The sequence below is a fragment of the Cydia splendana genome, chromosome 1 (genome assembly GCF_910591565.1).
Source record: "Cydia splendana chromosome 1, ilCydSple1.2, whole genome shotgun sequence".
Taxonomy (NCBI): domain Eukaryota; kingdom Metazoa; phylum Arthropoda; class Insecta; order Lepidoptera; family Tortricidae; genus Cydia; species Cydia splendana.
This window is the reverse complement of record NC_085960.1, coordinates 22,559,560-22,581,096: the sequence shown is the minus strand read 5'-3', so window position 1 is coordinate 22,581,096 and position 21,537 is coordinate 22,559,560. Positions and strand designations below refer to the sequence as shown.

Here is a 21,537-nt window from a genome sequence, read left to right as displayed (position 1 = left end):
AATCGAACTACTCTGTAAAAAGTTATGCGTGGTCATACATAAAAAAAAAATATACGCGTCGACTTGAGAACCTCCTCCGTTTTCGTCGGTTGAAAAGGCGGCCCTCGTACTCGCCTACTACACAGTACGAAGGTACGAACTACTCGTTAGCCGTTGGGTTGTGCTATCAAATCGCAAAAAAATGTGTCACAACTATTTTAGTCAGATCTTTTACATTTTTCATCTTTCTTCTTATTTTCTCCAAGAATATTTGACAAAAATACGAAACCTATATGTTTTCAGAATGTTCCATTCGGTAAAGGAGGCTTGGAACTCCGCATCGCGCCACAACATGGCTGACGTCAAAGAGCTTATACCGGAGTTCTTCTATTTGCCAGAGTTCTTGCTCAACTCCAACAACTTTGACCTGGGTGAGTATCTAGATCAGCGGTCGGCAACCTTTTTTTTTTGCGTAGTTTTAGTAGCGCAGTTAACGATGAGTAAGTTGACGCGGGCCGCACTTTGTTAATATTTATGACTTTATCAGACATTGTCGTTTCTCAATATTACATAGCCAGAGAGGCTCGCAGGCCGCAAGTGACAGTTTCACGACCCGCATGCGGCCCGCGGGCCGCAGGTTGCCGACCGCCGATCTAGATGATTCGTACATTGAAATGTACATTTGCGTAATTAATTTTAACTATATAACTCTCACTTGATTCTTCTCACTTGATGGTCTCATCGGAAGATTTCGTGGCACTTTAATCTTATTTTGTGTTTTCTTTTATATTATGTATTGTCTCGTTTGTTTGTGCTTACGAATAAAATCTATTCTATAACCCCTATTAGTATAAAACTATTGTCTACTGGAGCAACACCTGCAGCCAGTAAATTTTAGCAGGTATGCGCTTATTTATTAAAAACAAAAAACACCAGACGCCATAAAAAAGGAAAGAAAACGAAAAGTGAAAGAGTACTTTGTTTTTGTGTTAGGGTTTATTGTACTTAAAATGAGTCGTTCTATGGGCACAGGTTCGAAGCAGTCGGGCGTGGCGCTGGGCGACGTGGTGCTGCCGGCTTGGGCGCGCGGCTCCCCGCGCGAGTTCATCCGGCTGCACCGCGCGGCGCTGGAGTCGGACTACGTGTCGCACCGCCTGCACCACTGGATCGACCTCGTGTTCGGCTACAAGCAGCAGGGCCAGCCCGCCGTCGACGCCAACAACGTCTTCCACCACCTCTTCTATGAGGGGAACGTCGACATTTACAAGTACGTTACTATATAAGTGATACGCTTGTTTACTTGTTTGCTGAGGATTTATCTATCAAACCCTATTATCCATTTCAGTGCTATGAATGACTTTTTAATCTAACTTAAAATTTGTCCAAACTTCACAAATCGCAGACACTTCTTCAATCGACACTCGAGTGCTTACGTCACAAGATGACTACGGGCATATAAGATCCCATAAACTGAACTAACGTTTTTTCATTATTTATTCTATTGCGTTATGTTTATGTCAGTTAGACTATGTGTAAATGTTCTGTAATGTGGGTTATCTCATTATATACACCTAATATTAATTTTCTTTCAGCATCGACGACCCTCTAAAGAAAACCGCCACGATCGGCTTCATAAACAATTTCGGTCAAATACCGAAGCAACTCTTCAAGAAAGCTCACCCCAGTAAAAAGATGTCGCAACGCAGCTCGACTATATTAGACCCGAACAATATCATACCGTCACAGGGGATCACGCCGCCTGAGAAGTTGTTCTTCCATAATTTGGAGAATTTGAGACCTTCTCTGCAACCTGTTAAAGGTATGAAATTGAAATATTTCGACGAGTCAAATTATCTTCTTATTAGAATAGTATTATGAGTCAGTTTATAACATGGAAATACGGGAAAGCTTAACGACGGCTGGTCCGAGAGAGACTATTATTTTATTTATTTTCAGAGGTGAAAGGCCCAGTAGGCCAAATCCTGTACACCGACAAAGCCATACTTGCAGTGGAGCAAAACAAAGTCCTAATGCCGCCGTCGTACAACAAATACGTGGCTTGGGGGTTCGCGGACCACTCGCTGCGCGTCGGCAACTACGACAACGACCGCGCCGTGTTCGTGTGCGAGACCGTGGCGCAGGCGTGCGGCGAGATCGTGACCTGCGTCTGTCCGAGCGCCAAGACCATCGTCACTGCGGGCACTAGCACGGTTGGTTACTCAACTCACTCAGACACGATTTTAGTGACCACCAAAGATTCATTGATTGTAATGTCTAACCCCCTTATTCATAAACGTTTACTAAAGTTGACAAGCCGATAATAATCGTTTGTCCCTTTCCGACGTATTGGTATGATGGAAAGGGACAAACGATTATTATCGGCTTGTCAACTTTAATAAACGTTTATGAATAAGGGGGTAAGACAAATTCGAGCTTCGAATTTGCCAGCTACTGCAGATGTCACTGTACGGCTCCGCACACTATGCGGATTGCTGATTGTAAAACGCCATTTCCGTCAGCTGTGAAAATCAGGATACGAATTTTTTTAGACTATGGTTTTCCGTCCTCTCCTACAATGTACTATTTAGATATTGAACCTTGCGATTCGTAGCCTCGTTTATACCTTTGATACAATAAAAAAAAAACAATATTTTATTGTGGATTACCAATAAGTAAAACTTTTAATTCCTTTTAGGTGGTAACCGTTTGGCAATACTGGGCTCGGCGGCGCCGCTTGACAGTGAAAGTGTGCCTCTACGGGCACTCGGAGGCCGTGACGTGCCTGGCCGCGAGCCCCGCATACAACCTCGTAGTCAGCGGCAGCCGCGACGGCCAGGCTATAGTTTGGGACGTTGAGCGTGGTTCATTTATAAGGCAACTCTCACCTACTATGCCTTCCCCACCGCCTGTTTCTGCACTAGCCATCGACGATCTTACGGTTAGTATTACACACGGAAGGAAATAAATCATAATTGTAACATATGAACACGCAGCAACTTTGCTGAAATACAGAAGTTTGGCATTATTTTATCGCTAATGTGAGTGATAAAGAATCATAAAGTTGCACAATAATCTTATGAAAACATTAAAGTTTACGGCGAATTTTTATACACATTGACATGATATTTTCACTTGATTGTACCAGGGTGACATAGCAACGTGCAGCGGCAGCTACCTCTACGCGTGGGACATCAACGGCACGCCGCTCGGGTCCGTGGACACCGGCGGCGGGCCCAAGAGCTCGCAGCAGATCCTGTGCTGCGCGTTCAGCGAGACGCGCGAGTGGGATCCGCTCAACGTCATCATCACCGGCTCCACTGACGGCGTCGTGAGAGTGAGTAACGTAACTCTAGTAATCTCTCTTGCTTAGCCCGGTACATGGCTCTGGCTGGTACAGTTAAGGGCTCCTTTAGACGGCGCGCGATCTAGCATGCGATTTTAGTTACATTGCGGACCATTGAGGTTACATCAATTCAGCCGACCGATCAAATAACGCAATGTAATGAATCTCGCATGCGTATTCTCGCCTAACTAAATGAGGCCTAACAGTTGCAGAGTCTAGTTCATAGGGGATGCCTTACGAAAAAAAAACCTTTTCTATAGTTTTGTATGTCTTAATTGCCGTGATGTGACTCCTTGCTGTCGCTGGTGTGATTAGTCAAATTATTTCTGTATTATATCGACGTGTAAAACGGTTTACAAAATTACCTAAACCTAAATCAACCCTAACTTGCGACTCTCAAACTCAAAAATCAAATTAAGTTCTTTAATTCATAAAGCAGTCATATCTCAATTTACTAAAATTTGTCCGACAGATGTGGTCCATTGACTATATACCTGAAACCGTTGAAGACCAACCGCAATGCACCGAAGCCATCAGCTTAGAACAACCCACCAGTTCCATCGAAGTGAAAGAGAAAGTACACAGTTTGTCCGTGCAAGAGAGTGAGGACGCTAAGTCGGAAGGTGAGACTACCTTCGACGAGACGAAGAGCGAAGACCAGCCGAGCAAGACTGAAGCGGCCATCAAGAGGGTTGAGGAGTTAGTTAAACAGATGAGCTTGTCGCAAGATAATGATAACGGTTTGTTAAATTTTCAGCTTTCATTTGAGACTTATACCTGCTTCAAATTGATTGCTACTCTTATGACATTTAACAAATCAAAACGATCCTCGATATGCTACTAATTTTGAAGCAGCACATATCACTACACCTTTGTGTGTTTGTTCGCGATAATCTCAAAAACTACTGAACGGGTTTTCACCTATCGATACAGGGATTCTTGAGGAAGGTTTAGGTGTATAATTTGTCAACCCATGCGAAGCCGGGGCGGGTCGCTAGTTCTATAATTTAACATTATTTTTTTAATATAATTTTCAAATTTAACAGGAGAACTAGTCAAATCCGCATCCGAGAGCTCCCTCTCAGACGCGTGCGAAACAACGAGTGCCAAAGAATCCGCCCGGCGGCACGACGAAAAGGACAACTGCAGCGACCAGGAGGCCCCCTACCGCGAGGAGCCCGTGGACTCGTGCGACGAGGCCAAGGACTACGACAACGACAAGGACAACGATAAGGACACCGAAACGGAGAAGGAACACAGGAAACTGCAGAAGCAGGGCAACGTCGTCATGCGCAGGAAGTCTAAGGGGAATCCGCTGTTTAGGAAGAGTAAGCTCATTTATGTTAAGAGTAGGTCTAGAAAAATGTGCAACGACCAAAAATCTTCTAACCATCAAGAACCATATTTTTACTAGCACGCCTTTGTCTGTCGTTTACAAAAGTCGCCTTACAAAGCGAGAAAATTAAAGCCATTTACTCCAGCTATCTGTTCTGATACCCACTTCACATTTTTGACAAAGATTTTATTTAACCCTTTGAACGCCTAACGGCGCATCCATTTACCGTGCCACTGACGCCACGGGGGTCAAATTTAGTTTTGTGAATAAATACTAATGTCAACCTAAAAGTGGGGTGTTTTTCAGTAGATTTTCATCAAAAAACGATCGACGTCAAATGGCGTCTTTGGCGTCGTTGTCACGATTTTGCGTTGACGTCAATTGCCGTCTGTGGCGTTCAAAAGGTTAATCGAAATGAACTAAGATAGTTAAGATAATACAACTTTATAGGTGGCGGCAGCATAGGCGATTCGGTAGATTCTGGCTCCTTGGAGAGCGCGCCAGGCCAGTCGACGGAGACGGAAGGCGGACTGCGGACCAGCAAGTCTGACACCAGCCTGACGGACTCGTTCGTCGTCGTGTCGGCGCCCGCCTCGCCCGCGCCCGACCGCGTCAAGCCCAGGCTGGACCCGGGTGAGCTTGTACTACATACCGTAGCGAACTGTGTCAGCCTGACTCGTTTATTGTCATCTCGGTACCCTCAATGTCCACCCAAAGTCCACTCTGGATCCAGGTAATGACTAATGAGCCTTAACTACACGGACACAACACAATTTTTACTGGTAGTTACTCGATTTATCTGTTATTTGATCAATTTATACAGTGACAAATTATCTCTGGATTCTGTAATCCTTGTCGCCAAGGTCTCTATCGTAACACCGAAATAATCAACAAATTATTCGATATTGTTGTGTTTTAATGAATAAAACATTTATTGTGACTAGAATAACCCCGGCTCGTACCGATGAGTTTTTCGAAACTTATGTACGAAATATCATCTGATGTTTACCAGTCGCTTTTCGGTGACGGAAAACATCGTGAGGAAACCGGACTAATCCCAATAAGGCCTTGTTCACCCTCTGGGTTGGAAGGTCAGATGGCAGTCGCTTTCGTAAAAAACCAGTGCCTACGCCAATTCTTGGGATTAGTTGCCAAGCGGACCCCAGGCTCCCATGAGCCGTGGCAAAATGCAGAGACAACGCGAGAAAGATGATGTGACTACAATAATAAAAATCCTTGGCAATATTCAATGTTCTGCTCTGTATTTACTCGTATAGTAACGAACTATTTATGTTGTTGTACAGAAAGCGAAACGGCTATAAAATGGCAGCGGCGACTCATCCTCCGTGGCAAGCTGACGATGCACACGGCGTACGAGCGGCGCGACAACGCCTGCCCCGCGTCCGTCACGGCCGTGGCCGCCGCGCGCACCGGCCGCGGCCTGGCCGTCGGCGACGCGAGAGGACGGGTAGCCTACTTTCTATATGTATATGTAGCTGTACACTGTTCTCCGCACATTCATATTGATTGCTCCTCGGTACCGCTAATGAAATTGCTACCAGTAAGTTGGGACGAGGAGACCACTCCGTCGGAGGACGAGTGGCTACAGACACATGAGTTAATTAGCCCGCCGCGCACGCAGTGGGCCATAAACAGCTTTGACTCCTTCAAATCTCCAGGAATGGACGGGATCTTCCCTTTGCTACTTAAATGGGGCGTTAGGCATCTCACTTTGAAGCTGACCACCGTTCTGCGCGCCTGTCTGGCTCACAGGTACGTGCCGAGGCGGTGGAGAGAGGTCAAAGTCATCTTCATACCGAAACCAAGAAAAAAGCGACTACTCCGATCCCAAATCCTTTAAGTGGGCCAAAGCACTTGAATCAGCTATAGTCCAAGTTAAATCATGGGATGGGAAATATTAATTACAGTTGTCTAATAGTATGAAGATGCCATCCCATGAAAATTCTCATATTTCCCATTGAGCGTTGTTGTGGTTTGTATTTCCTCTACTACTTACGTACTCGTACTTCGTACGTAGCCAATATTTAGACACATAAATGTTTTGGCTACCTATTTTTTTTAGCACAATGACATGTTTCTTATTTCGAGTGTAAACTTACTAATAAACGTATTACTATTATTGGCAGATATTCCGCTGGTCGGCGCCAGACATGTCTAGTGCGACGAAAGGCGGACCGGCGGACCATTGGATTCGCGACGACACCGCACCTTACTGCACTCAATGTCAGGTAAGTCGATGAAAGACAACTCATAATAAATGACAATGACAGTAGGTAAGCTTCAGGAAATTGAGAGGAGTGTCGCCGTGGTCTAGGAGTTATGGCGTCGGCCGCCAATGCTAAAGACATTGGTTCCAATGGGGCACATTTTTCCTTAGAGTTTACACAATACACATATGTATTATATAATGAATGAATCTGCCTGTGGTGTGACCGGTGACGTGACGTGGTCGACAGGTGCGGTTCACGGCGCTGGAGAGGCGGCACCACTGCCGCGAGTGCGGCGCGGTGTTCTGCGGGCGCTGCTCGCGCTACGAGGCGCCCGTGCGGCGGCTGCGCGCGCTGCGGCCCGTGCGCGTGTGCCAGCGCTGCCACGACGCCATACAGGCCAAGCAGTAGCGAGGTCAGTACCCGCACCGGGCACACTCTTCATGTTTACTGACTATTCGTAAAACTTATTGCAAAGTTATGGTCAGTTAAGATGCTTGCTGTTAGTACACTAAACGATACGACGCACTGAACAGCATCGAATTACACTACAATCAGGGTTGGGCAGTATTTCAATTACATGTATTTGAAATACGTATTTGAAATACATTTCTGTATTTTGTATTTGTATTTCAAATACTACCTGGAAAAGTATTTTGTATTTGGTATTTCAAATACTGCACTCACATGTATTTTGTATTTCAAATACTTCAAGCATCAAAATACATTTCTACAAAATACATTTTATTAAATTCTATAATCCTAAAATGGAACGTTTATTTAAATATAATGTACGACTTGTACGAGGGCATATACAATGCGCGAGCTATTCTGCGCGGAACTTTTCTTCAACAGCCAGGGTATAGGGTCATTGCAGTAGTTTCCGTCCATGCTCTAGTTTTAGACTACTTGACGGATTAGCAAATAATATATTTCATTTTTAATTTACTATTTGCGAAATATAATTTTGATATCATCATCATCATCAGCCTACTCTCGTCCACTGCTGGACATAGGCCTCTCCTATTGCACGCCATTGAGCACGATTTGCGGCAACTCTGAACCAGCTCTTGCCAGCCGCCTTGCGAAGGTCATCGCTCCATCTAGTCTGAGGGCGTCCTACGCTACGTTTGCCGATGCGCGGTCTCCACTCGAGAACTCGTCTACCCCAACGGTTATCGGTTCTACGGCTAATATGATCGGCCCACTGCCACTTCAGCTTGCTAATCCGGTGGGCTATGTCGACGACTTTAGTTCTCTGACGGATAACTTCATTTCGAATACGATCCCTCAGAGAGACTCCGAGCATAGCCCTTTCCATAGCTCGCTGAGCGACTTTGAATTTATGGACCAGTCCTGGTCTGGTCCATAATTTTGATATGTAGACAGATATATATATTGTTTCGACATTAAGGATTGAAATGAGTCCAAATTTGTGCAGCAATGTAGGTTTATATTCAAATTTCGTCAAGTGGACGAAAACTAGCGCAATGACCCTATAAGTTTTTAGGAAAGGATATTCGTTAAAAAAACTAAATGATTAAACAAAAAAATTGAAAGGTATTTTGTATTTGAAATACATTATTTTAAACACTGTAATTTGTATTTTGTATTTCAAATACCCGTCACCAAAGTAATTTGTATTTGGTATTTCAAATACTTTTAAAAATGTATTTTGTAATTTGTATTTGAAATACGTGGAAGCCAGTATTTTGCCCAACCCTGACTACAATTTACGCGTTATAACATCAGGAATGCATGATTGAAATCTCTTAACACACCTTTTTCATTTCTTGTCGTTAGTAGATATCTTTTCACATTTAATGGGGTTGGCAACTGTCAAAGGTTTGCATAGATGGCGCCATCATAGCTTGCCCCTTTTTCTATGAGATTTGGCTTAAAAGGCTGGCATCCAGTGTATTAAAAAAACAAAAATTTGACACAATTATAGGGATTGACAGGGCAAGCTATGATGGCGCCATCTGCTAAAAACTTCCACCGGCCAACCCCATTAATGCGACATAAAGGGCTATTCATAAATTACGTAATTTCAAATTAGGGGGGGGGGGGGCGTTGGTCTGGACATCGGATGATGGTAGCGTGACGTAGGAGGAAACGGGGTCATTCGAAGCATGATTTTTGGATGGTTTTAGGGGTGGGGGGGGTCAAAAATCGTTGACGTAATTTATGGACAGCCCCTAACAAGAAACTCTATTTGGATAATGTATGTACTTAGCTGAGGCCTCCAAAGCTGTATAAAGTGAATATAGTGTGCGAGGATTCGCACAGCTATCGTGGGTACTCTGCCTAATATTATATCATAATCACGTTTACAAGTTCTCAGATAACACAAATAATAGTATTTCATTATATTATAATCTTATTAAATTCATCTCGTTTCAGGTTCCACAGACACACTTTTTTTGGGAAGCTTCGTTACTCAACAAAGAATATTCAGTATTTTGTAAAAATATCTACCTATTGAAATATTTGCTTGACTCGTACATGCACTATATAGATAAGATAACAGTGGTATTTAAGGTTTTTGTGTGTAAATGTTTTGGCAAATATTTATTTAATCTCCCGAGCAAAGTTATAGCCGTGTAACCAGATTATTACTAAATACTTATATTATATTATAAGTTATATACAAGTTATAACTAATGGCCATGAAATTTTATACTTCGAATCCTCGTTAATGGGGTGTACGTACATCTTGGACTAAATTTAAATGTATCTTGAGGATGTTTGTTTAAAACAGATCAGCTTAACCTTTTTACCAGCTTAACAATCATATGATTTAATATTTTAACAAGACAGTGCCACTTTTGTGAAAAATGGCCCACTTCTTATAGTGACGTCCATTAAATGAACGTTTATGACAACTGAGCAGGCGGCTTAGCACGGTCGCGTTTTTATCCCTTGTCACCATGCCTGTCACGTTCTAACAAGTACGTAAGTGCGAAAGGGACGCGCATAGTGATAGACGATAAAAATGGAACCGTGCTGCGCCCACAGGACATACTTAGTCGACAAGATAAAAATGCATAGGACGAAAGTCATACACAATTTATGACGAAGAAAACACTTTTAAAAGTTGATTTAGTACAGGTGCTTAAAAATATCGCAATGCCTGGATTTCTCAACCATCTAGTCAAATATTATTTATTATAATAAATAATATATGTATTTTTAGAGACTTAGTGGAATGTGAGTCATTTAGGGACACGCATTTATATTAACACGCTCACTGCGGCACTGGGCCGAAAGACCTGATACAAATATGGTTAATTACGAGTTACACTAATTGCCGCAGCACACGTTAAGCCAATGGTACATTTGTAATTTAACGTGACTTTTTTTTAATGAGATAACAAACTCGGGGATAATATGTGTGATGGATATTCCGAAAAATATACATAATGATATATCATTCCTAAACAGTTATACTCATAGAAATAGGATTTATTTGACATATAATGATCTTATAAAAAACTGAATTCAGTGAGAGTCTACAAATCCGCGGGCTATAGTTTTTTTAAACATATTTAAGATTGAAATTGATGTTATATCTTCTTGAGTAGCAGAGTTTATACGTGTATGTACTCTATGTATACATTGTACTAATCGTACGCTCGTAGTTCTTTTATTATCATCATCCAGTTTTAGTTATCTATTTTTTTTTACATTAGGCAAACATTAATTTGTAATATGTTTAGTATTAACTGAACCAATTATATAAATTTATTTCTTTTGATGCTTTTAATGCATTATTTATACATCCTAATCAGTATTAGTATTGTAAAAAAATTGGTAATATATTTTATTTATTGTTTTTTTTAGATCTCAGAACAGTTTGTCGAATATTTTATGATATACACGTAATTAGTCTTAAGATTGTTTTCCCTTTGTTCTAAAGTATTTGAAGTATTCGTGTAGCCTCGCTCAGTCTTCGATTGTGATAATTTATATTTTTAATTTATACGCATATTATTATAAAAGAAATTACCGAAAACCCTATTATTGCTATTTTGCAATATGTTTTCTGTAATTGCTGCAACATGTTAACTATAAAGGTTACGATTTCTCTCAATTACTTACTTGTTCAAACTTCCGAATACTAACCTGCCTACTTGCAGAGATATTTCTCATTATAATTATCATTTAGATTAGTCTAGTCACAATCACAGAATGTAAGGACTCTTTATAAACAAAGGCTCGAGTAGCAGTCAATTTAGTTTAATATGCAATTTTATACTCCATGCATTTTTAACATTCCTTAAGTGAAAAATAGATTGCGTTAATTTATTAAAATTAATTTCTGGACTAATATTTTATTACAAAGTACTACATGTGACTTTCCACATTTATGGCGGAGGGCGCTTAGTAATTTAGTATTGGAGCGTCGTTAATAATAAAAAATAGCCTAAGCGCCAAATGCCATAAGGTACCTTTACCCGTGGAACGGCACATATTATGGACATGAAACATAAGCACTATAGTGAAATATATTCGGTGTTATAAGAGTATTCGTCGTAACTTACAAATGTCATAAATTGATACCAAAATATGGCTTGCAAACTGAATGTCAATATATAATTGTAATAGACTATAATAGATAATAGCACATCTATATGTATTGTTTACGTAAAGGTGACAGTCCATTTCCAACGACAGCAGCACTACCATTCATTTTACTATGGAAATTGACAATAACACCGACGCGTTCGTACTAGTAGTGCAGCTGCGGTCAGAAATGGAATGTTACCCTAATAGTTAATGTTTCATGGTAGCTTTCTATACTTGTAAAAAGTTATGACATCCTAGAATATAAATTTGCGTGAAAAAACAGCTTCTTCAAATGATATTAATCGGTAGCTACGGTCTCGCATTTAGCAACATGATTAGAATTAACATTGTAAGAGTATTAGAAGTAGGCGGGCTGTATTGTATAGAAGAATAATTTACAGACAATATATAGTAACGTTGTTTAGGTAGTACGTAGGCACTGAAGTTTATGGCGTTGACTAATGTATTCATGTGTAAATGAATAAAGTGGTGCAGCAAACTAACATGTCTTTTCTTTAAAAAACCTAATAATATCATTTTAAGCTAGTGGATGTTGCAATTAGCCTAGGGATACGGTGTAAAACAAACAAGATGTCAACTAAACATAATATTTATTCTTCATAATATTTGAACTCTCATTATGTATCTAAAATATCTACATTGTGTGCTGATATTTAGATGCTTTTGACAAAGATAAAGTCACTGTAGAATATACAAAACCTCCAACAAATTTCGAACAACGTTTTAAGTACAATTTTTTAAAGAGTTACACATCTGTATAAGTACATGAAAATACGATTCACAGAATATATGTAATTTGTTTCAAGCTATGGCTACCAGTGGCTATAACAATGCATGTACTTAATGTTATGCAACAGCGTGCGGTTACACGTTTACAAAATACGGTGCCGTTGATCTCGAGTACATGTACCTATTACGTATGATAACTTATATAAATTACATATCACAATATTATGTACATAACAACTATTTTCTGATAATCAGACAATGGTACGTATGATAGAATCCATAGATCTGTGATTGGCAATTTTTTCTATGAAAACTATTGAGTATGTTCTTGTCATATTACACATATTTTAAGTACTAAGGTTTAGTCAATTAAGTAAAAAATATTACAAAAAGGTGTAGAATAACACAAGAAAAAAATATGCAGTGCTAATTAGTGATATGCCTGTAGTGCCTCTACATAAAGCTATTTAGTTAGCAAAGGCGTACCTACGTCTCAAAAAAGTCTGGAATGTATGCGCACTTTTACAGGTACAATCAATGACCACAACTATTATCCTATATTAGCCATAACTGCCAATAGATTAACAAATTGGACTTCCCTTTATTTATTTTTTAGTAGAAATGTATATGTTATCGTTGACAAAGAATTTTTAATTTATCTGTTTCATACTTATCACCCCTACATTTGAATTTGTTGTTAGATTGAACCGCAATAAAACAATGTATATTTACGTTATGAAACGTGGCGATATGATTTATCTAATGATATGATTTCCTAGTTAAATGATTGCTAGTAAAATAATGATTAATTCAGAAAAGTACAAAAAATAAAATAAAAAAGTAACAAAATAACATTAAACATAACTCAAGACATAACACGTAAGTACACAAAATCTTTAAGTATTTCGAAGTAATTATTGAAGCACAACTTTACGCACAGTAACGGCAACCCTTACAGGCTGCTCAAACTGTCTATATTGATTCATTCAAAAATATATTCACAAACGTAAAGGTCTACAAATTTACAATTATTTACAAAATAAGTGGAAAAATATATCCAAACCCTACGTAGTAATATGTATTTACCTATTAAGTTAAATACTGCATTGTTCGTTATTTTTGTTTCGCATTGTGGGAACAACGCTCTCGACTTGATAATACTGTCCATGGACGAATATACGTGAACTAGTTCTACCTTACGTATACCTACTACATATAATTATCAAAGAGTGTGCGGCGCAAAAGCACAGTGCGGTATGCTATAGACAGAAAAATTAAGTACAACATTTATCTAAGTTACAATCCCCTCCCGGTTTACTCTGTCACCTGATAATGATAGCTCAATGCGTACAGAGTAATACGATTATCTAGAATATTCTAGAATAATAGCTGATCTAGTCAGCAAAAGCTCAAGTGAGACTGATTCACTCGAGTCTTATTCAGGCGCTACTGTCGCTTAATAATGATTAATTTATAACCGTTTACTGGGACAATATAATTATTCAGACAATTTGCCAATGCGATTGTAGTTCCCATCACAAGTCGCAACACAGCATCGTCTAGATGGTGTATATTTTTATAAAACAAAAATATCACTCTTGCAAGTGAAGTCTGGCCTGGCTAAGCCAGGCGAGTCACAATTAACAATTATTTATTCTACTAATACAATATCCAATATTTTAAGATAGACACCGATTGCATTTTCGTTATTAAGCTGACACTAGGCGTGCACAGATTTTTAAAAGTTTCGGTGACATTAAAACATCTATTATAAGACAATCAGCACCAACATACAACAATCCGTTCTTACAAAGCGTTTTTAATTGGAGCGTGTAGTGTATTCGTTTGCGTTCACATTCAGCGTCTCATTCAGTCAATAATAATAGTCCTAATAGATTTTAAAACACCCGATAAATAGCTTGAATTGAGCACTTCACACCTCAATGTTAACAAATTCGCCGTAAGTCCCAAACATGTATACTCATTCATTTATTTTCTGGCGTGCGCTATCAATTTTCGTCTTGGTAATAATAAAGTTTGTATAATAACTAGTACACAAACATCATGTGAAATTAGTCTAACCATTATGCAATTGTGTGTTATTTAATAATTAATAACTTGCGTTATGTCATCAAAATTCATTTCGACAACATATTTCAAAATCATTCAAATGCCCTATTCAAGTAAAATGTAGGAAAACTCCTGTACACAACCGATTTGTACATACAAATATTATCTTTTTTTTTGCCATTTTCACTACAATGTTTCGGACTATGTAGCTATTGTGCGTACAGCTTTAAAATAATTCACACGTTTGATCTACGACGGTTGTAAAACGTTAAAGCAAGAAGGACGAGCTAATCGTTACTAGTACTCGATTTGAAATAATTTTAGACGGATGACGTCGTCAGTCGTCTCTTCAGCCTCACCCAGAGACGCGCGTGAGCCTACCCCGAGAACTGCAAAATTCCCGACCGACCACATCGTAAATAAAGCTTCGAACGCCCGCGAGCGGCAACTCGCGGGCGAACGCTCAACACGTCTGGAAGAAGTATGCGGCGCACTCGTCGCATGTTTATTGTTTACATAGGGGCGGGCGTGGGCTGGGGCGCCAGGAAGGGGTTGGTGCTGGCGCCCGCGTAGGTGAGGGCGCGCGCGGCGGCGGCCAGCGGCGGCGGGCGCGCGCGCGCCACGCGGCCCAGCCACGCGTCCGGCGCCGGCGCGCCTGCCGGCAGCGCCACCGCCACCGCCACCGGCTCCTCCGCCAGCGCGCGCAGCCCCAGCGACAGCTGCTGGCACATCGCCAGCACCGGGTCCGAGTCCTCCCCGTCCGCCCCCTCCGCCCCGCCCGTCTGCAACATATAACCGAGTTAACATATATCACTAACCCGGCTTAAACTTTCTACTTTGTATCCTACATAATCGCCCGTAAAGTAGTAACGAACGCATGTACGGCCGGTTGTACCGAACCGTCTTTACACCGTTCGAGCGTTCGGTAAATTTTATTGTGTGGGAAGTTTCGTAATTCACTGATGAGAGAAGGTTGATCACTCCGTTAATTGTTGTCGGTATAACTGGCTCATAATCTATTAAGAGTCAGTTGCCCTGCTCACAATTAGTAGATAGTTCAACGTCCAGCGAGAGTAAACGATGAAACTTTCCACATCATAAAATTTACTGATCACTTTAAGTGTAAGACCCGAGGGGACGCTCGGAGCGGAGCGTTCGGCGGTACGTGCAGCGTGGCGTCGGGCTCACAAGTGATTTGAGCAGCGTGCACTAAGGCCGCTCTATACGTTTGCATTTGTTTAACATGCACGCCCCGCCCCGCTGCACGCTCAACTCGAGCGTCCACTCAGGCCTTACACTAAGGGTGACCGATAATTTATCGCAGCTCACATAAAGAGAGGTAATTCGGGTATTATTTAGGTAGTAGTTTTTTAAGCGTTATATCTTAAATATTTCTCAGTTATAAACAACTGCTTGGTCTGTTTGAAAGTTCGTACCTGCGCAAACATGGTGTCCGGCGCAGGGCTGGCGGCGTGCGCGGGCGCGGGCGTGACGGCGGCGGCGGGCGCGGCGCGCGGCGGCGAGCCCAGGCCGGCGCGGGTGCGCTCCAGGTTGGACGGCAACTCGCTGATGCGGAGCGACATCTGACGCTTGAATGGGGAACTGTGAAGAGAAAAATCAAAACTGAAGAGTCCATTTGATTGATTTGATGCTATAAAACATTGTCCTCAGACGTCTAATTTTCGCGTCGAATTACATCAAATTAGCCCACAAATAGTTTAGAGTAACTGTTTAACCCCCGTACGAGTAGTTAATTTGTACATAAACATGTGTCCTGACCTGTTATTAAGATGCGCGAAGCCTCTAAACGAGCCCTGCCGCTCCAGAAGGTGCGGCGCGGCGTGCGGACGCTCGACGGCGAACGGGTTGTGCGGCGTGGGGCGCGGCGCGGCCTGCGCCGGCGGCGCCGACTGCGGCACCGCGCTCGCCGGCAGCGCCGGCACCGGCGGCGCGTCCGCCTCCGACGCACGCCGAGACGTCATCGCTGAAAATACACATCCATTACTAAAGTTAATCAGTTTACTTCATACCTTCCTCCAAAGAAGCATAGCTTGCATAGTACCGGAAGGCTGCTGAATAACGGAGAATAGCCATGTAATTTTTACTTGAAGCTAATATAAGTTTCGCATTCTTTAAAAACATTGTTTTATACAACGAATGTTCACTTTATCATATTCAACCTGTCATCGCCCACCCGTCCCACCACTGAGCATAAGCCACTGAGTATAAGCTCGAAAAGAGCTTGGAGTATACCTGCATCTCTGGACTGAGCAGATCTTATCTAGAAAATAGAAATCACCCCCGACCATACAAATATCGTCAACCTAGCGTTTATTTATCACTAAATGTGAAGTTTCTATTTTAACCGTTTTCCAGCTCACATACAAGCTTATTTCTATAACACTAAAATTGATTAATTCCTTAAAATTGTATAACCTTTTTTAACGTTTCTTCTTGTGCATTGAAGTGAGTTTGATAAAAGAGTTACATTTGGCTTAGTAGAATCTAGCGGATTGATCTAGCTAAAAGGTATCTATTTAGAAATTAGAGAAGTGAAAGCAAAACCAAAACAGTTTATCCGTAAGTAATCACTAATCAGCTTCTAAGAGTACTATGTAGTTTGAAATCAAATTTAAAGGTTTTATAAGACCAGTGAGAACAGAGTCTCAAGAGTACTAGTTATTTCTTAGTTTTTAGTATAGGTGATCAGTTTGATGACCTCAAAGATGCTTTTTGCTATTGACTATTTCATGCAACATAGGTCAAGTACTTAAAGTACATGTTTTGATACCTTTCTACTTTTAAAACATGCTTAATACTGTCAAGTGTTACTCGTATATTTCGGTAAAGTTGTATAATGTTTGAAAGTTTGTACCTATTGTAGAAAGCACAGCGCAAATAAAGCGCAGTTGTGGGCGGTGTTCACTTTGTAATATCATAACAAGTTTCTGTTTGTTTTGTGTTGTGTAGTAACTTGTCCCGTGTAACTAGTTTACAGTCTATTGTACATATCTACCTCTACGTATATTTGGGTCATGCAATAGTTATAAGTTATTGCGCAGCGTGGGTCACTTACGACTTTCGATGGACAAAGACATGGATGCTTTGGACAAAAAATCTGATTATTATGGTATACATACGTCGCAGGCGGAAAAGCGTTTTTAAGTTTGTATGTCTATCTTTTTAGGGGGCAAAGGACCAGGGTAACAGAGAATATACGACATGCGATAAACACTGGTATTATAAGTAAGTTGGTACAAGATATAGCGTATAAGTACCTTCCATGCCCAAATTCAGTAAAACAGAGATAATAAAATTAACATTTCTATTTCACGAAAATGTATCTCAATTGATATTATAATTTATAATTCGGCCACTGCTATATATCACATGCTAAACGCTGCCGAGCCCGAACAGACTGGCAGTTTATTGCCGATTGCGCCTGCCATAAAATATTGAGTTACAGTACCTATAACTACATACATAGTAGAAACGAGTGAATGTACGCTTTGTGCTTGGCGGTCGCATAAAAATATACAGATTGTCGCGTTCTGTACGGATCAAAATGAAAGCCAGTGATACGGACCTGAAGAGCTACCGATTTTACCCCTACAGTTCAGTGAAAATTAATAGTTTCAGACTTTTCAGAGCAATTATCGAAATTTGCCTACATTGATAACCATCATCAACAGTTTTCAACTTACTAGATTTCCTAAAGGAGCCCTGCCTGGTGAAGGCGTGGCTGGCCGCGTCGATGCTCATGGACACGGCGCACTCCTTGTCGCGGCGCTGCTTGCGCTCGAGGCAGGCCGCGAACGCGCAGCCCACCGCGTGCGACAGCCGCTCGCCCGAGTCGCGCGACGCGAGGAACCCGTGGCACATCCAGCGGCGCGTCGTGCCGTCGCGGCAGATGTAGCTGGAGACAACAACATTACTTTGTCAGACAACATTATATCAACTCATGAATCTAGTATTAAACTGGATTGTGGGGATAACTGACAGAACGGGATAGTCTTACGTATCTTTCAGTAGGAGTAGCCGAGAAAGCGCTATTATTGTTTGTCCTTGTCACAGTCTCACATATTTTTTGTTCCCCACTATTTTTAGGTATGGATAATGGTGGGCAACAAATAAATTCGACCAATCACAGTGTCGCATTTGCGTATGTTTTGTCCCTCACGGAGGCACGCGTATACGACTTCTATACGATCCTACCTTCTATGTATCAAATGGTTGTATGTAATATGAATAAGAAAGAAGTGAGTGGAGAATGTCAGAAATATGGGAGACGCAAGAAAAGAACATGCTGTATAGGTACCTAGCTGTTTGTTTAGATAAATGAATAAATGCTTCGACAACGCAAGCACAAGCCAATCAAGTAGGTACTAGTTAGAGTCGGACCAAGCTAAATCTGCACAGAATTTGCAATGACGAATGTCATCATTAATGTCAAGTTTATAACAAACATCATATTTTCATATAAACTTCACTCCCTCACTTTGATCTATTCAAATAGGTGTAAAGTTCTAAAGTTAGCTTAGATGGACTCTAATAGGTAGGTACATAATACTTAGGTAGGTGTAAATGTACCGTAGCTTAGTTACACACGTATTTTTATAAATTACGAGTAATAGTAAAAACAAACACGATTGAATACGACGTCTATACAATTGGTAAATATAACCAATTACTGTCTCGCATATAAAAACAAAACAATATTGACTTAGTTTTAACTGTCGGAAATAATGCTGAAGGATTTTTCCTTCACCTATAATTACCGCGAATCGAATATTGACTCAGCTGTTTACATTGAAACCCGGTTACTATTATGCACGGATGTGATCCTAATTAGAAGATAATTATTAAACAAGCTACGGAACCTTTTAAGCACCGTTAACTTTTGATAGTGTTTAGACTTTTGTTTTGCAGCTCTAAGACATGCTGTTTCTACGAGTATTATACTCGTATTAATGAATTACCCAACGTTCATTATCTTTGATAATAATAATTAGAGTTACCCATGCGTAGCCAAACACCATCTGAGGACTGCATTCAAACAAGCCTCTATTTTACGAGGGTCTACATGGTCTGAGACCTTTTATGGCTCCGTCACACAGGCGCGTTTTAAGGGCGGCGTGTGAGCGGGGCGCGCTGCTTTTACATATAAAACGCTCACGCCCCGCCCAGAAAACGCGCCTGTGTGACGGAACCTTTAATCCAAATACTCTAAAAACTTTTCTTTCTGTTTTTTTATAATACCTATTATATTATACAACATTAATATTAGTTAACAAATAATCCCTTCAGTCCAGTCATTCAATTGTGTGTGGTCAACATCACAAGTATCACAACGACCTTCGCGGCGCTAGTACGGATTCTGGCTACAATCCAACTGCAAAGGACCGTAGTTAGTTAATAATTCACGGCACGTTTGCAGATTTAGAATGTGGCAAATGACTTCAATAACAAACTAATTTCGAGTTTAAATCAGATATTTCATAGAATAAATGGAATCGACGTTTTTAAAGCATAACAGACTAAGGTTCACAGTCCAGGCGACAAAACGACATGCAAAATATGCGAATTCATCTCCCAAGTACAGATACAAAAGACATATTGATAGGAATTAATAATTATATTTTCTACCATATTTCGTCTCGCGTTGTTCGTACCATAAATAACCTAACTACGGCTACAACTGTAACACTCTTCTAGTTAGGTATTTTAGCGGTTGTAGGTAAATGTACGTGCTTCGGATCGGAGTAAATTTATCATTTTTTATTGACATTTTCACGTAGTATATTATCAGTTCACCGGCGCTCCCTTAAATTTTAAACATTAAGGCTTACCTGAATCCCCTCTCGTGGTTCCTATCGGGCGCGCAGAAGGAGACCTTCTCGATGGTCTGGTCTACCATCAGCCCCTTGGTCTCCTCGTCGACCACGCGCAGCCCGTCGCCGCTCACGTGCAACACCGCCCGCACGGGCCGCCGTCGAGAATTCTGGAATAAAACATACACAATCAAAATAGAGTTCGAAAAACTACGTATCAGACAGAGCAGACTAGATACATTAAAGGATTGAAGCTTCAATCGAAGTTCAAGGAAGTTGTAAAACAAGCCTTTCACCCTTTCAGTAAGCTGCAAGTGCTGCAACAAGGTGATAATCGCATAAGTTCACATAATATTCGTAGTCACACAGCAGCAATACTAGCAGGTATGTAAGGTGACAGCACCAGTCATGGGACATTTAAGAGGAAATTTGGAGTATTTGTGATATTTCCCTGATAGATGTAAATGGTCGACCGCTTAGCTTGTTACAAGATGAATGTCCTATCCGTCTTTCATGTTTCAGGCGTGTTGTATCAAAGATACTGCAATGAGTTTCCACATACTTAACAAATTAAAACTATGTTTTTTTTCTCCAGTCATGGACACCAAAGCTCCAGTAATGGAACCCCGATAATGGACGTGGAACCAGTAATGGGCCCCCTATAATGGACATTGCTCTATCAGTATAAAATATTGAAATAGGGAATAAGTTATGGCATTAAAATCAATTATTGTTATAAGCTTTTATCGCTGAATGTATTTTTCTTTCCACCGACAATTATTATTGTATTAGACCCATCGAGACAATTCTAATATACCCAAACACCATTAATGTAAAAGCACCAATGATCGACGCTGCACCAATGTTCGACATGGCACTTATGTCAAAGTAATAATATAGTTTAAGTTTGAACAACGATTTTTTTTCTTTATTCAAAATTAATTCCTGTCACTTTGACCTAAAGTACTTATGTCGAACACTGGCTAAAAGTGTCCATCATTGGTGGTTTTCCCTTAGTTAGGGTTTATCGAAGAGTTCCCATCGCCACCTCCTGTCTCCATCATCAGATCAGGTCCATGTTTTCATAATATTGCATTATCATCCGATTTGCATACTTAATTACGTATACAAAATTTCAACTCAATCGGAAATCGGAAAGTGGGTCAAATTCAGCTACCAAGATTTGACCCACACTAACTAACAGGGTAAGTTAAATAAAAGTTTGGAAAAACGATATTAATTTATCCGAAGTCCGAGCATACCTCCTGGTTGACATATTTCGTAACTACATTTTACTTCTGTATTGTTTAAACATGAAATTATGGCATGGCAAGCATCATTATGTAAATTGTCCCATCATAGGAGGTATGCAGTTTTACAGCTCCTATAATGAGATTGGGCCAAATACCACTATTTTTTTACATCTGTGGA

The 21,537-nt window shown here is 40.7% G+C and overlaps 2 protein-coding genes across 9 annotated transcripts in view; one reads left to right on the top strand and one right to left on the bottom strand.

The window, feature by feature from the left end:
* Window positions 1-11,958, top strand: part of LOC134796751 (WD repeat and FYVE domain-containing protein 3) — a 37,356-nt gene extending 25,398 nt beyond the window's left edge. For all 6 annotated transcript variants that reach the window (XM_063768974.1, XM_063768965.1, XM_063768983.1 and 3 more), the window contains 13 exons: window positions 283-410; window positions 1,012-1,246; window positions 1,572-1,798; window positions 1,936-2,189; window positions 2,675-2,917; window positions 3,125-3,313; window positions 3,795-4,062; window positions 4,369-4,650; window positions 5,109-5,291; window positions 5,963-6,126; window positions 6,806-6,907; window positions 7,136-7,301; window positions 9,290-11,958. In XM_063768974.1, coding sequence (XP_063625044.1) covers window positions 283-410; window positions 1,012-1,246; window positions 1,572-1,798; window positions 1,936-2,189; window positions 2,675-2,917; window positions 3,125-3,313; window positions 3,795-4,062; window positions 4,369-4,650; window positions 5,109-5,291; window positions 5,963-6,126; window positions 6,806-6,907; window positions 7,136-7,297 — 2,437 coding nt within the window. In that variant the 3' untranslated portion in view covers window positions 7,298-7,301; window positions 9,290-11,958. The remainder of the gene's footprint in view (window positions 1-282; window positions 411-1,011; window positions 1,247-1,571; window positions 1,799-1,935; window positions 2,190-2,674; window positions 2,918-3,124; window positions 3,314-3,794; window positions 4,063-4,368; window positions 4,651-5,108; window positions 5,292-5,962; window positions 6,127-6,805; window positions 6,908-7,135; window positions 7,302-9,289) is intronic.
* A 91-nt stretch (window positions 11,959-12,049) lies between these two features.
* Window positions 12,050-21,537, bottom strand: part of LOC134797456 (protein numb) — a 39,693-nt gene continuing 30,205 nt past the window's right edge. For all 3 annotated transcript variants that reach the window (XM_063769702.1, XM_063769709.1, XM_063769694.1), the window contains exons 3-7: window positions 20,125-20,276; window positions 17,980-18,191; window positions 16,055-16,259; window positions 15,712-15,877; window positions 12,050-15,057 (exon numbers count right to left, since the gene is read on the bottom strand). In XM_063769702.1, the coding sequence (XP_063625772.1) occupies window positions 14,788-15,057; window positions 15,712-15,877; window positions 16,055-16,259; window positions 17,980-18,191; window positions 20,125-20,276 (1,005 nt within the window). In that variant the 3' untranslated portion in view covers window positions 12,050-14,787. The remainder of the gene's footprint in view (window positions 15,058-15,711; window positions 15,878-16,054; window positions 16,260-17,979; window positions 18,192-20,124; window positions 20,277-21,537) is intronic.